This window comes from Botrytis byssoidea (genome assembly GCF_014898295.1).
Source record: "Botrytis byssoidea strain MUCL 94 chromosome Unknown BBYS_003, whole genome shotgun sequence".
Lineage (NCBI taxonomy): Eukaryota > Fungi > Ascomycota > Leotiomycetes > Helotiales > Sclerotiniaceae > Botrytis > Botrytis byssoidea.
This window is the reverse complement of record NW_024065844.1, coordinates 2205468-2221028: the sequence shown is the minus strand read 5'-3', so window position 1 is coordinate 2221028 and position 15561 is coordinate 2205468. Positions and strand designations below refer to the sequence as shown.

The window sequence follows — 15561 nt, the reverse complement described above, 5'->3', positions numbered from 1 at the left end:
ATATCATTGATTCTGGGTTATGAATATACTATCTTGCTTCACACTTAATGAAGCAAATACTCGCTCGAAACCTGCACGGAAAGAAATTGAAGGTCCTGAGTCCACTCGAGTCACCCTTTACTTATCTTTAAACAAGCTCGAGATTCAAAAGAATTAAGAAATCTTCATTCTGGCCGAAAGGACATGAGCTCTATAAGTCACAGCTTGTAGTCAGTCTCGAGAAGTGTTGACAGATTCATGTAAATACTTAATCGTCACCGTGAGTAAGAAAATTCATCGCCTGCGCGACCAATCAACTAATCCCAACACATTTCCCTCTCGAGTTGCAACTCTAGAAACGAAGTCGAAAACTAGGTATATATTCCCTTGAAAAAAAAAAGCATAAAGTCCCGACTTGGAGTCTGGGAACAAGACGATGAGTGGGACTCTTTTGAGATAGTACCTCGTGTGAACGAATATGAATACAAAAGAAAAGTTGTGACTTATGCGCTAGAAATAGGAGAGGAGAAGATTTAGGGAATTCAGTCTTAGCGTAATCAAGAAATATATGTAAAGTCTAAAATTTATTTTTGTGCTAATATGTTGATCTGTATTCAGCATAATGTCACCTCTACGCACATGGATACCTTGTTAACGATATCTTGTTATGGACAACACTCGGAATGACTGGTTTGAAGCCCAAGGAAATTACCATCACCGAGCTGTGGGCTTTGTTTATGAAGAGATTCGAACGGTAAAATTGGTTTTTTGTCGCTGAATCCTCATCAAGTAAACACGAATCATGGTAATACAGCACTCGGAAATTTATCATGCCCACCGAGTACAATATCCGTTCCATACATCAATCACGTAGAGCAGAGATTCTGAAGAAGAGCATAGAAGAATATCGAACAACTGCTGCAGGGAAATCATATGGAAGAAAGAAGAGAAGTGGTGAATGGTTATATGCACTAGATGGCAGAGATTTATCTCTGACGTAGAATAATAGATTCACGAATCATATACGAGGAATTTTAGTTCCGAGTCAACTCGATTATAGAATTTGGGACGGAATACCGAAAACACTGATTTTTGATTAACAGAATTCTTATAATGTAAACATTGGATAGTTTCGGTTTTGTCATTTACAAATATCTCATCCCTTGTTTTGAAGATGGTACGGAGTAATTCTAGCATTTTTCTATCTTTCACAACGAAATCAAAATCACAAATCGTAAAAACTTTTAGCTCCAAAAATATTCAATTCTGTTTATACAAGACACAATATATACAAGAAAGTGACATGAAGCCCATTCAACTCATCCTCCAGCTCATTCATAAGTTTTCCATCCAAGCTATACCCGATAGCCCGAATCAAACCGAAAAACAAACCATCAACATATCATCAAAAAGTTTTTTAGTCAAAAAAGGTACTGATGTTAAACAATCAAAAGATTGGAAATTTTATGCAGCAGTGACGGTAACAGTTACAACATCGGTAACGGTGACGTAGTCAGTGATCATATCAGTAACGTCGTTTGAAGGTGCAGAGGTAACAGCTGGGGCGGAGGTAACAACTGATGCTGCGGAACTGGAAATAACTGATGAAGCGACGCTAGCAATGGAGCTGGCGGCAACAACAGCGGAAGAGGAGGCTACGCTGGCGACTGGGGCAGCGGAACTGGTAGCGGCAACTTCTGCGGTGGTTTGAGCGGAAGAAGAGGCGATAACGGCGGCGGAAGAAGCGGCGGAAGAAACGACAGCGGCGGCGGTGGCAACTGCTCCGGAAGTACCTAGATTGAGTTAGAAATTATGATGCAAAAGGTAAGAGTTGTAGGAAATAGAAAGCTTACCTTGAGCAACGGAAGCAGTAGCGGAAGCCCATTGAGTAGGACCTGGAACATCGTATGAAGCGAGGGAAGCATAGATGTTGACGTTCACACCGGCATCCGTCTCAGTGTAAAGAGCAGTACCAAGGACGGTATCTGCGCTAGCTGGGACAGCGGATCCAGTTCCGGAAACCCAAAGGTTAACACATTGTGGGTAGTTTTGAGCTCCATCGGCTTGCTCAGCGGAGTGGAGTGCGATGATCTCGTGGCGGAGAACGTAGGCACCTGGTGCCAAGGACTCTGGGATGGTGACAGACCAAGAGTTGTTGTTGGCGATGAGCTGATCGGATGCCCATGTACCTGGGACGGTGGAATCATCGACAAGTCCTACACCATCGATCTTGAAGAATCCGAGGGTGGTCTTGTCAACAGTTGTGCAGTCATCTCCGGTACAGGCAGCAAGGTAGTCTAGATAGTTGATTAGTGAAAAGGATATGCAAAGAGATTTGATATGAGCATACCAATGACTGGACCGTGATGCGAATCAGGCCAGGTGGTCCATTGCAAGTTAACCTCACTTCCGGCAGTAACATTGACGTATCCTTGAGCGTTGGTGGCAGCCAAGTGGCAAATGATGTCGGATGTACCATAAGCATCTGGTGCGATGAAACCGTTCGATTGATCAGTTGGATCAGACCATCCAGCAACAACTGGTGCGACTTGTTCGTATTGGAAAGCTGGGTTATAACCCTCATACCTATTTGAATATAAGCTTTTAATTAAAAAACTTTATTTGATTATTACTTACCAAACACCATCAGCAGTGATACCTTGGACACGTCCGTGAGCAGCAACACCAGAGATAAAAGCGGCACCAGCCACAACAGCGATCTTGGAGAAAGACATTTTTGATGATAAAATCTTGAGATTGATAATTTTGATGGAAGAAATTCTTGAGAGTTTTTCGTGGTGAAAAAAATGAGTGTTTGGTTTGAAAAGTTGGATAAAGCTTCAATCAATGAAGTAATGAATGTAGATAGTCACCGAGGACTGTGTAAATGAATGTGAAGGGTAAAGAAAGAAACGTTTGCTTGAACGATGAAGAACTCGTGGTCAAACTGGCCAAGGGAAAGATACTTATACAAACCTTAGGGAATGGGACCTAGCTCTGTATCATTAGATGAACTGGTTAGTTGTGGAGATTCAACTTGTGTGCAAGAAACTGGACATCCTAGTTCTTCATGAATCGCACGATTAGATTTTGCTTGCGAAGGCAGTCAAGGGAGAATTCGCAAAAGGGCTAGAAACATGTCCAAAAAGCTTATGCTCGTCATAAAGCTTGAACGAGATTGGATAAAAAATGCCTGTGGATGATTTTGAACGAACAAAAGAAGTAATCAAGGCGGTAATTAGCAATATATTTGTTGCTCGCAAGGATATTTTGATTTGAAAAGGGTGACGACCCATACATGAATCAATTCCTTCCAATGTTTTCCTCCCCACTTCATTCTGACCGATATCCGAATTCCTCGGATGAAAATGAGAGGAGATTAGATGAATTATGGGGATTTTACCACCTTGAAGCAATGGTAAGGGTATGAAACACAGATCTCGTCTAATTAGCCCCTGTAATTCAATCCTTGGCTCACTCTGTACTAACAAATTGACGGACCTGGTCTGTGTTGACATATCGTCGTTTCGACCATGCAATGCTACCAATGCATGGGAATTGTCTATTGTTCCCACCCAATAAACGTTCACTAGATCAGTCTAGATGAAAAGGTTCAATAACATAACCAATAATACTCCGAATAAAAACTTTCTGAAAAACTACTGACGACGTCGATATATTAAACTTTGGCCCCTTCTACCAGATTCCATCATTTGACCACATATGGAGGAGGGTAAGGGTAAATAAATTGAGTCGAAAGGGGGCGGCGCTATACTGTATGCCTATTTTGTTTTGAGCGGTTATGATGCTATTATCGCCAGGATGGAATGCCAGAAGAAGCAATTTGCTGTCCATGATTTCGGATTGATTGATACTAACTTTGTGAATTAAGCTGCTACTGTCCCAGTGTAGCAAACTGAGGGTCTTCAATTTCTTCATCATTATCGTATTCGCTCGATATGTCGGATGAAAGTCCAAAAGACTCGATACGGCCTTTAATTATTCATTCATTTCGGACAGCCATTCGAAAATTGATTCTGAACCACCTGGGCACTCCGAAAAGAGACTTTGAGTGGAACCTGACTGTAATGTTTGGTACCGAATGGCGACTATCGATTCAGAAACAAGAAGCAAGCGCCGTTGAATATTGACAGGATTGGCGCTGGAATTCAAAAATAACCTCCAAATGTATACAATGTATTTATTTTCGGAATTGCGGCAGCTCGACAGCACTTGAGAATTTTCCTGGGTCCTGACTGGGATTGGTAGGAGGAAAACCTAAGATATGAAAGGGCGGTGATTTCTCAAAACGCTTCGAGGTTGGTTCTGCATGATCTTATTGCTGGTCAAGTCTTGGAGATGGTTCTCGAGCTCCCTGGAGTGTTTGTTTAATCTGCAGCATCTTCACATCGTGGAACATTTACAAGGGACAAGCTACCTACTGGGGAGGAAGAATTTGACGCCAAGTTTCGACCACGTTCCTAGATATCAACATCATCTCCTAGCACTCATTGCATCGAAATACTTGAAATTAAAGTGTTAGAAGAGCAACATATATTGCGGCATGCATAAGGGCGCTCGAGTACATGTATACGAATTCCCAAGGGATCTCGAATCGACCATGTAAGACTTCGTAGATTTTGGAGTTAACATTGCCGTGAACGCCTAGACTCATTTTGTATTGCATAAAACAATTTAAATCCAGTCGATTCGTATCAAGAGATCGGTATGGAAGGATTTCGTCATTGTAATGGTGATGGTCTCATATCGGAAGAATGATTGCCTGTCTTGACTTCGACTACCTTCTTCCTACGGAAAAGTTCCTAATCTCTTAACATGTAGTCTTTCGAATATTGAGTATACAAGTGTTCCATTCGTATTCGCGATGTAGATATGTTTCTCCCAGACCGTGGTTATCTTTTGAGTTGCCATTCCCCATTATTCTGGCAGTCTTGAGACGTTTGATGTACACATTAATATCGCGACAAGTATTTGGTCTCTATGTTTCGATACGAATTATTCTGGCGAATAGAAGTTTTTGAAGTGTTTGATTTTGTTATTGGGGTGTTCGTCCATTTTGTATGAGGATGATTTGGTCTTGGCGCTGGTTATAGTTTTGTCCACTTCTTGGCCATTAATGGCCCCATTGTTCAAAATTCGGTTATGAGTTTATTGATCTTGCACTTTGTGGTATTGAATTTCTTATATCGCATTTGACTTTTATAGACCCGAGAGGTTGGTTTCGAAGTATTTGATTTGCGACTACTTCTCTATTGGGTTTGTGAGAAGTGCATAGGATGATCCATCAAAATTATGGAGGTACTGCAGTGTACATTGGCCATGGTTACAATAATACAAAATGATTTTATCGCCCTATTGACCATCGACACCATCATGAAAACTTCTATTGTTCCGTATACTTCGCTCTGAGCTTGTAGGTTGCTTCTTCCAAGGTCTTTTAATCGTTCTTTCCGAGGGTTAACCCCTGGATTTAAAGAAGATACCACATGGGAATTGTGTAGGAAATCTTAGGGGCTCACAAATTGTATAATAGAGAAACTCCATTAAATTTTCAATATATTCTCATCAGTTACTATCGAAGATATAAAAGTCAACATCAACATCATCTACAATCATAACATTTTGGTCATTTACAATGTGACTTCGATCCGTTTGTTATTATGCAATCAGACTCTAGTCTGCCATCTTCTTCGACTCAGCTTCTGTGTGATCCAGGAATAAAATTCAAGAAATTGTCATATCACTGCTGTTTTTCGCCACGCTCGTAAATGTAGCTTATCCTTTCATGATGCGAACCTGTCAGAAGGATAGCTGGAATTCACTAGAGGCTCACTATCATTCCTCTGATTTGTATGAGATCTGGGCGCTAAGGCTCTCACTTGTCTAGAGTCTTGCATACCACTGGTAGTGGGACGAGAATGCTGACTAGCTACAGCCCTCGGCCGTGGCACTTGTGGATGTTGTTGAGAAGCGGAGGATCCGTGATTTGTGTGCGTAATACGAGGCGGCAGACGCGGATTTCCTCTTGTTTTAGGAACAATGGTTTCTTTATTCTGAGGATTCCTTCTGTCTGGAGGTCGACTGTCATTGGAAACTATCTTTATATTGTTGTGGGCTCCATGATGACTTGGTCTCTTTCCTGGTATATTTGGAATTTTGTGCTGTGATCTAGGCTGCGAGGGTGTTGCAACGTTTGAGAGAGACTGGGAGCTGAGATATGTTTGGGCTGCAAGGACTTCACCATAATCAAGCTCGCCGGGATGCCTAACATTACTTCCGAGTACTGGTTTTGGCGTTACTGCCTTTCTCGGAATTTTGTGGTTATTTTGCTTTTGAGGAGGGACCAGAGTCGAGGGTGCTTTTGGTTTGGGAGTTGATTTTTGTTGAAGTGAAGTGTTACGTCTGGCAGCCAAGTGTTCGTTTGCACCCGGTTCAGAATCAGCTTTATCCTCGTGGCTTGCTTCAAGGTCTATACGGTCAATGTCCTTGGAGAATTTAGCGACTGTGTATTTATTCCTGTTTGGTTGCGGGTGTGCCAAAACTGGCCCCGAATCAGGTTTTATTTCGTCCAAAAATAGAGATCCACTACCTCCCGTCTTCTCTTCCCGCCTCTTCCTCTGTGTAGCGCTAATTTGCGCTTGAAGATCTGGGCTTTTTGTCGTCATTGTTGGAAGTTACTTTTATGGATTTCAATATAAAATGCTGGATAGAAGCTAATAAGTGTACTAATGGCAAGAAGCGGTCACAAAAAAAGCTTATGCGTGATGAGATGAAAACACTCTAAATTTCGTTCAATCGAAGATAAAAAATTTTGAGGAGAAAGACGTCTATACAGGTACACGTTACTGTATTATAAACTTTCTGTGAAACTTTTTGGAGATCCTGTTGCTTGAAGGACTACTTTTCCAACAACCAATTCTTCAGATATGGTCCGTGGCCAGGCAGATATAAACATTTAGACTGACCAAAGATTTGAGAGAAACAGTTGTAAGGCCATTGAGTCGTCTACAGATCCTCAACCTTAGAGTCCCGAAAAGTGGCCGAAAACATCTGGAAATGGAATAATGTAGCTTTCATTTAGCACCGAGCAGAAAGTTTACAACGTTCCTCGTGCCTTTCATTCGATATTTTCAAGAATTGCGCCACATTGGTCGTCCGCGGCTCGTCCAGCCAATTCTAAAGGCCATAATAGTCCTCAATGGCTCTTTGGCTAGGCCTACTTGACCAGCGAAATTCTCTTCATGGCAATTGCTAGAAGCTAATTATAAATACTGTAGCCAGAGATCTCTCACTCGACTTTTGACTCATGGTCAGGGAAATTTCCGGTGGTACGTAAATTGCAGAATGAAAAAGTGGCAGAGCAATTAGACTGAACATTTCTTCGGCGTGATAGCACTCTAGAGATGACAGAATTTATGTGGTCTACACAGATGACCCAGGGATGTAGTCATGTGATGAACGACAGAGGGGAGCACGTATGAGCAAATATGAGAAGCTAATGATATTATTCAGCGAGGAGGTTACGTATGCATTACGACTCTCAATCAAGATAAATGTAATGGATCCACCATATCTAGTATGGGTTGAATTTTTGTATAAAAGGGTACTCATTTCCATCGTAGCCAATAAATATTTGCAAGATGTGTTGGTGAAATCGCAGAGCCATTTGTTCTACCTGTCAATCATCGATACGCGTAGGAACAATGCGGGACGTTCCTTTCGACCTGATGTTGTCGCATTTTACGGGCGTTTCGAGGATACTTGAAGGGTGGAATGAGAAGCCTTTACTAATTGGAACGGGATTAAGCGCTTACCAAGATTCATATAGTTCATTCTACATGTAGGAGGGTAACATTCGAGGGTACCATTCAGAGACGACATTATTCTTCATCAAAAGTTTCACAGCGTGGATGATTGTTTCAATTCATTCATTCATCTCATCAGACTTGGACAAACATCACGCCTACCTACAAACTGACGTTGAACGTTAGGCGAGTAACCAATATCCCTACATCGTGCACGACCCTGTATCTTGCACGCTTTAATTTATTGAATTAAAAATTGATTATAAATCCAAAACTGCTTATAATAATATTAAAATTTATAAAAAACAGATTAAAGATCAGCTAAATATAATAATAAGTTTTTGATAAATTTGAAATATCGAATAGAATATTAATTGATTTTAAAAAATAATATTTTAAGATATTAATAATTTAATAAAAATTTATATTAGAATAAATTTATATTATTAAAAATAAAGTTTTTTGAATTAATTTATATTGTTATTATTGAAAAAAAGCTTGAAATTCTGAAAAATATAAAAAATTAAGTTTTAAATATAATTTCAAAAATATGTATAATATTCAAAAAAATAAAAAGAATTTAAAAATTCTTTTTAAAATATTTTAAAATGTTTTTTTATAGATTTTAAGAATTTGAAATTATTATTGGATTTTAATTAGAAAATAGAATTTTTATATATTAGAAAATATATAAATTATAATAATAATAAAATATTAAAAACTAATAAATTAATTAAAAACTATAATTATATATTATAAATTAATCTATAAACACCAAATAAGAAATGAAATCAAATATTCTAATTTTAATAAATAAAATCTATTATTTTTTAAAAAAACTCAAAAAATATTATAATCTATTTTTAAAAGAATTTATTTTTTAAAAACAAATCCTCAAATTTTATAATATTTCTATAATTTACAGATTTTAAATTATTAATTATAATTTTACTATTATAATATATTCGTTTTTTATTAATATTCAATTAATTCCGTTTTTAAATTTTTAAAAAAAAATCTTTTTTGAATATTTTTTATTAATTATATAATCCTTAATATTTACTTTTATAATTTTTTTAATAATTAATAATATATCTATATATCTTTAATAAAAATATAGTATTTTTAGTTTTCTAATCAAAATTCATCTATTATATATTATATAATTGAAAAAATTAAAAATCATTATAAATACTTGATTTATAATCAATTTTTTTTAAAAAAAAAGATTATTTATAAAAACTTAAATAATATATTGATATAATATCAAACTTATAATATAAAAACTTGATTTTTTTATTTCTTTATATTAAATATATTCAAATTTATAAAAAAGAAATTGAAAATCAATTTTCGCTATTTCTATTAATGAATAAATTAATATATAATATTTTTGTATTAATAATTTTAATATTGAAATTATATTATATATAATAATTATTTTTATATTTTGATTACTTTATAAGAAATAAATAGTAATATAATATATTATGTATAATTATTAATAGAACTTAATGATTGATTAATTATATATTGAATTTAGAATATCTTTTTTAAAAGAAATAAAGTGTGCACGATACAGGGGCGTGCACGATGTAGGGATATCGGTTATAAATTCCGTTTGAACAACACCAACATTTGAACAACCAATCGGAGAAAATCAATCAATAGGGCGCTAGAGCCATATGCCAAGGTATCGTTTGCTGACATTATTGGTTAGAAACCAGACGTTTTGCTGTAAATGGAAACCCGGGTGTACCCCTGGATTATTAATAAACTTTCGTAACGCGTTTTTTCTTTTTCAATCCACCCCGATCCCTCATCTAATCTATTTGATTCCTCTTCATTTCCGCGATTAGGTTGGCAAGCTTACTCCATCTTATCGAGTGTTATAAGTTTTTGGAAGGATTGAAAGAGTCAGTGTTAATATAACGGCCTTGGCTCTCAATCTGTGCAATACGTTATGTGCCATCGGAACATTAATTCGCAAAGTTGCGTATCTCATTCTATCGCAAACCTAATTCTTCATCGAGAGACTGGTGTACTTTATGGAATTAGACCTTCAGTAGAACAGTTAGCGAATATTTCACTACACAGTCACAAGTGTATCATAAGATTCCGAGGCTTCAAAAACTTCATCCAATGCATTATGCTTGGCATACGGAAATACATCTCGATTGATTGAAAAACCAGATGAACAATGAATCAAGGAGGTCATGAACACTGGAGACGATGATAAAAGAAACAGTGATATAGCTACATTCGAAACATCAGGAGTAAAATATTACCACACCTAGATCGGAACATTAGATTAACGAGATTGCGGCCACGCCTGCAGTTAATCTAAAACGCTCCAAGAGCCCCAAAACGTTTCGAAATGCGGGTAATCCTAGTCTTTTTCCTCCAAATTCAATTCGTTCCACCAATTGAATTAATATCTTCTTCCCCATTGACAAACAATATTTGATCCCTTTTGGAAGCGCCTGGAATTGAGAGATGAAAGTGGTATGAAAACAGCATCATAGTCAATATATTCTCGACTTCTTGGCACTCATTGTCAACCAGATGACAAGGCTATGAAGTACGGATTAGATACATACAGACTATGGTAGAGCGTCTACCTATATCGCGATGGCGTGAATGGGGTACAAGGGTATTATTCGAAGTTTTATATATTCCGACGACTTCGCTCTCCTCAATGCTTCTTCTTTCAACCACATCAAAGCAAGCCTTTGTACATTCAAGTTCTATCATTCTCTTCTCGCTCTTCCACACTCTCTTTTTGCTTTAAGCATTTTACATTCATTCAGCTGGTCTAACATCTCAAATTCTTTTGTGAATTTTTTTACCATTCGATTATCAAACTCCTTCATTTTTTCTCTCCAAAGTCGAAAAAATATCAATCAAGATGTCTTTCTCTAAGCTCACCGCTTTCGCCGGCATGGTCGCCGCAGTCTCTGCTCACGGATATGTTTCCGGTATTGTAGCTGGTGGAACCTAGTAAGTTTAAACTTTCCCGCGTCATCTTAAAACTTATATATTGACTCAACATAGCTACACTGGATGGCTCGTCAGCTACGCATACCAAACCCCACAACCTGATTCTATCGGTTGGTCTGACACCAACCTTGACCTCGGATTCACATCACCATCTGCCTATGCCACTGGTGATATCATCTGTGCCAAAGACGGTAAAAACGCTGCTCTCTCAGCTAAGGTCGCCGCTGGTGATAGCATTGATTTCCAATGGACTGTCTGGCCAGAGTCCCATCATGGTCCAGTCATCACCTACCTTGCCAACTGCAACGGAGACTGTGCTACCGTTGACAAGACCACTCTTGAGTTCTTCAAGATTGACGAGGCTGGCTTGATAGATGACACCACTGTTCCCGGAACCTGGGCTTCCGACAACATGATTGCCAACAACAACACCTGGACCACAACTATCCCAGCTGATCTCGCTCCTGGAAACTACGTCGCTCGTCATGAGATTATCGCTCTCCACAGTGCCGGATCTCAGGATGGTGCTCAAAACTACCCTCAATGTATCAACTTGGAAGTCTCTGGTTCCGGTACCCTCGCTCCTAAGGGAACTCTCGGTGAGGCTCTCTACACTGCTACCGACCCAGGTATCTTGGTCAACATCTACTCTTCCCTCACCTACACTATCCCCGGTCCAGCTATGTACAACTCTACCGGAGCCGCCACCGGAGCCGCATCTGGAGCCGCATCTGGAGTAGCATCCGCCACCTCCGCCACTTCCGCCGTTGCTTCTTCCGCCGCCGTTGTTGCTACTAGTGCCGCTGCTAGCTCGGCCGCCGCTGTTACTTCCGCTGCTTCATCCGTTGCCATTTCAAGCGCAGCCGGTGCCGTAGTATCCACAACTGCTGCCCCAACCACCATGATCACATCTATCGCCCCAGCCGCTACCTCCGCCGCTGCTTCTGATGATGAGAGCTGTGACGCATAAGCATTTTAGTGCTTTGCTCAAAACGACAGGAGATTGATTTGGATGGATAAATGAGAGCTTGGTTTTCAATGTATATATACCTTTTTTGAATAGGAGACTCTTTTTGCAGTCTTTCTATTACACGTACAAACTAGCGTTTAGAAATGATAGAAGTTTCAATAGCCCCAAATTTTGAGAATGAGTGATGTGATGTTGGTTCGGGTCGAATTTTGTATTGACTTGCTTGTAAATTTCTACGACGGAAATATAAACCGTACTTGAACTAAGATTGCTTACTGCTCAGTTCCAAGTCCAGATAGAGGCATGAATATTGGACATCAGCTATAATGCTCTCAGAAATATCTAGGTGCCACCAATAGCTCAGTTTTTCGGAAAGCGTAATCATTCTGTGCGCTTGTGTCAATAATTCATCCACTATCTATTCTACAAAAAGAATGAGATCTATTTCGACCAGACAGAGTAAAAAACACTATGACTTAATCTCCAAGCAATAAAAGCTTGGGAACTTCCTCGTTGGGAATAAGAGATTGCGGAAACCATTTGGTGTTTCAAGATGTATAAGAAGAGATGCGTTGGGTGAAGGGGGGAAGTATATGGAGCTGTATAATTAGCTCATGACAGGATGCCAATGTACTGGGAGTCTCGGAGATAAGTCTGCTACTTCCGTTCGTATACATCGGGTCTGCTTCTACCGATTTGACGTTTTGAACTATTGTAGTTCCGATTCGAAGTGACATAGGATGGAGCAACATAGAATGGTGCTATAAATCCAGATCAAAATATGATTGTATAAAGACGACAGCGAGAATGAACGTGTGACAATATAAATGTAAAAATCGAGGAGTGAAACCACTTACTTCACTTCTCCAGATCCATGAACCAAATGGATTTGCAATTTGAACATTGAGATGTGAGAATGATCAAAGAATTTCCCTCGCAGTACTTCTATTTCGAAATATTTATCCATAAGAAGAGAAAAAATAAAGAGCTTCTAGAACTTTATATAGTCAGAAATCCAAGACAATGCTAGGAAGATTAGACAGTTGTAAGTTTGAATTATGGTGTGAAGAATTAGGTTCACCAGTGGGTGTACAGACTCACGGGACAGTACAAAAATAAACTTGTGAATATCTTTTGATATATTGAATCATTTATTTTAGGAATTGTTATAATTCTTGAATAGAGATGAAACAATCAAAATACGAATTCTGATATCAAATAATTGAAGAATGAATTTATGAAAAATATTGAAAATTGAGAAGTGTCCCGTCGGTCCATGCACCCACTGGTGGTTACAACGCTCCATGAAGATAATCTGGGAAATAGGTTACATTCTTTCCGACTGTGCAATGTAAATACGAAGGCGAGATATAAAAGACCCTACTATCTCAGAGTTAAGAAAAACACAGAATTTAGAAATCACTCAAAGGATGATGATGAGGGAGGAGGGGAAGGTTGATTAGGTCTCTTCAATTTATTTCCCCTGTGATATCTGTAACACAAGCGAAAATTGAAACGGGAAATCTGTAGCAATTCAAGGTTAGAGTAGATGGACAATGATAGTAACGTGATTGAGAAGAGATCATGCAGATAGGCAGCGAAATTGTACTCATAAACGGCAACAAGTCCGAATTATCGACGATGAAAAATAGATCAAAGATCTGCGTGGCTCGAGGTAAACCTTTGTAAAATCACGAGTTGTAATTCACCCAGTAGACGACTCGAAGTCTGTGTCTCCGTATCCACCTTGGGGATAGGTTACGATGTACATATTGAACAGAATAAGATGTGCCTTTTATACCTTTACAACTAAATAATTACAGTGCATATATATCTCTTCCATCTGCTACAAAAACATCTCCTTACCCCGCACACAAGGCAATCAGACTCTCTTCTCCCATTTAAAGAACATCCTTTCGGGATGTAACAATTGCAATAGCAATCTGAACCCAGTATCCTCCTTAATCAACAACTTCAATCTCTCAATTGCATCCGCCTCACTCTCTCCCTCAAGCTGTACAGGCTTAACCTTATAATCTTTGAAGAGACCCACCAAGACACCAACAAATTCAACCTGCGAGAATTTTCTCCCTGGACAAACTCTTGCACCACCAGACCAAGCAATGAACGGATTATTTGCCTTTGGAAATTCCAAAAAGGTTTCAGTAGCCGGGTTTGAAGATGATGTTGAAGCGGGGATGATCCAGCGAGAAGGCTCCCAAGCAAGAGAATTGGAACCCCAATGACGGGGATGCGTGTGCATGGCTGAATAACTTGGAATGATCATAGTGTGGGGTGGAAGGATGTGAGTTGAGTCGTTTACTTTAAGTTCACGGGGCTCAGGGCCGCTTGTTTTCACGATGGCTACGGGGGTGAAGAGACGAACTGTTTCGTACTATAAGAAAAGTCAGTATAAGTTAAAACGGTTGTGAACCGGGTGAAATAGTTGAGTATGTTGGCTTACAGTAACCGCCAAACAACGCTTCAGACGAGGGAATATTTCTGCGTAGTTCGAAGTTTCTGGGTCTTGATCACCAAATACCTCGTTGATCTCCTCGGCAATCCAATCCTGAACATCAGGACGAGTAGCAATCAAGGCAATACCAAAAGCCAATGTATTAGCCGTGGTATCATGACCAGCGAAATTGAAGACGAAGATATTTCCGTAAATTTCTTGTTCCGTCAAGCCACCTTGGCTTGAAGCTTCCTTGCTCTCCGCTTGAGATGCACGTACAAGTGAATTCATCAAGTTATTTCCATGTGTGTTCCCGTCTGCAGCAGCTTTCTTTCCTTCTTCGTATGCATTTGTCATATAGTTTTGGAATGTGACAGTTGCTTCATGAAGTGGCTTCCAACTTTTTGGTAGCCACCATTTATCCAAATTCTTTGGACCCAATGCAACCAAAGCGATACAGTTGTCCAAAATCAATTTCAAGGCATCTCTGATATTAGCAGAGCCTTGAGTGTCAGATTCTTCCTCTGCTCCCTGATATGGATATGATTTTCCAAAACCAGCACTAGACATCACGTGTAATGACAATGTCCGTACATCATCACCAATGGTATTGATGGAGGACCTTGATGACCAGTATTTTCGCATTCCGGTAGCTTGACGAATGACTTCCGACCAAACAATTTCATTATTGTTCTCGTTGAAACAAGTGGCTGTGATCTTGCGATGACGCTGCCATTGTGTTCCCTCGGTCGTTCCGAGATTCGGTCCAAACACGTTCAACATCGCCAACATCTCCGTTGGTCTAGTAAATTCTCTACCACGTGCATTGATGTCAATCAAAGTCTCTGCATTGCAAAGTTGTAGCCAGTTTTTGCCCGGAGTCACGAGAATAAAAGCATCGCCTATCTCCTGGTGAGCTTTGTATCGGTCGTGAATTTCCCATCCTCGATAATTGAAACGAGTGAAGTTTTTGGTGAAGGGTAGATTTTTGAAGTATGGTAAGATCCTGGTGTCAACGGCCATCCATAGTGGATTACCGGAATCAATAGGCAAGATAACGAGGGGTAGACCAGTTTTCTTAGCTTTGTTGTAGTTGACGGCCAAAGAATACAGTACGTATGAAATCCATCCTGCCACCGGGATGATGAAACCTAAGAATAACGAAAAACCAGCCATGATTGTCGACTGAATAGTAACAAAAGGCAGCAACTTTGACTGACGAAGACGGAAGATATTCACAAACCAGAAGAGAATTATTTCAAAGCTTTGGTATTGATGACAATTGTTCGGGCCCATTTCCCGAAAATGGAAATATGGGACTTTTCGTATGG

At 39.2% G+C, this 15561-nt stretch overlaps 4 protein-coding genes across 4 annotated transcripts; 1 reads left to right on the top strand and 3 right to left on the bottom strand.

Annotated features, from left to right (window-relative positions):
- Nucleotides 1-1443: 1443 nt before the first annotated feature.
- Nucleotides 1444-2714, bottom strand: EAE97_002083 (uncharacterized protein; the record flags this gene model as incomplete). The annotated part of the gene is made up of 4 exons (XM_038872594.1): nt 1444-1772; nt 1833-2276; nt 2330-2565; nt 2617-2714. The coding sequence occupies 4 exons, from the start codon at nt 2712-2714 to the stop codon at nt 1444-1446; spliced, it is 1107 nt and encodes a 368-aa protein (XP_038737152.1).
- A 3069-nt stretch (nt 2715-5783) lies between these two features.
- On the bottom strand, nt 5784-6665 carry EAE97_002082 (uncharacterized protein; the record flags this gene model as incomplete). The annotated part of the gene is made up of 1 exon (XM_038872593.1): nt 5784-6665. One exon carries the CDS (start codon nt 6663-6665, stop codon nt 5784-5786), a length of 882 nt encoding a protein of 293 aa, XP_038737151.1.
- A 4048-nt stretch (nt 6666-10713) lies between these two features.
- Nucleotides 10714-11775, top strand: EAE97_002081 (uncharacterized protein; the record flags this gene model as incomplete). The annotated part of the gene is made up of 2 exons (XM_038872592.1): nt 10714-10805; nt 10860-11775. 2 exons carry the CDS (start codon nt 10714-10716, stop codon nt 11773-11775), a joined length of 1008 nt encoding a protein of 335 aa, XP_038737150.1.
- A 1882-nt stretch (nt 11776-13657) lies between these two features.
- Nucleotides 13658-15406, bottom strand: EAE97_002080 (uncharacterized protein; the record flags this gene model as incomplete). The annotated part of the gene is made up of 2 exons (XM_038872591.1): nt 13658-14170; nt 14240-15406. 2 exons carry the CDS (start codon nt 15404-15406, stop codon nt 13658-13660), a joined length of 1680 nt encoding a protein of 559 aa, XP_038737149.1.
- Nucleotides 15407-15561: the final 155 nt, after the last annotated feature.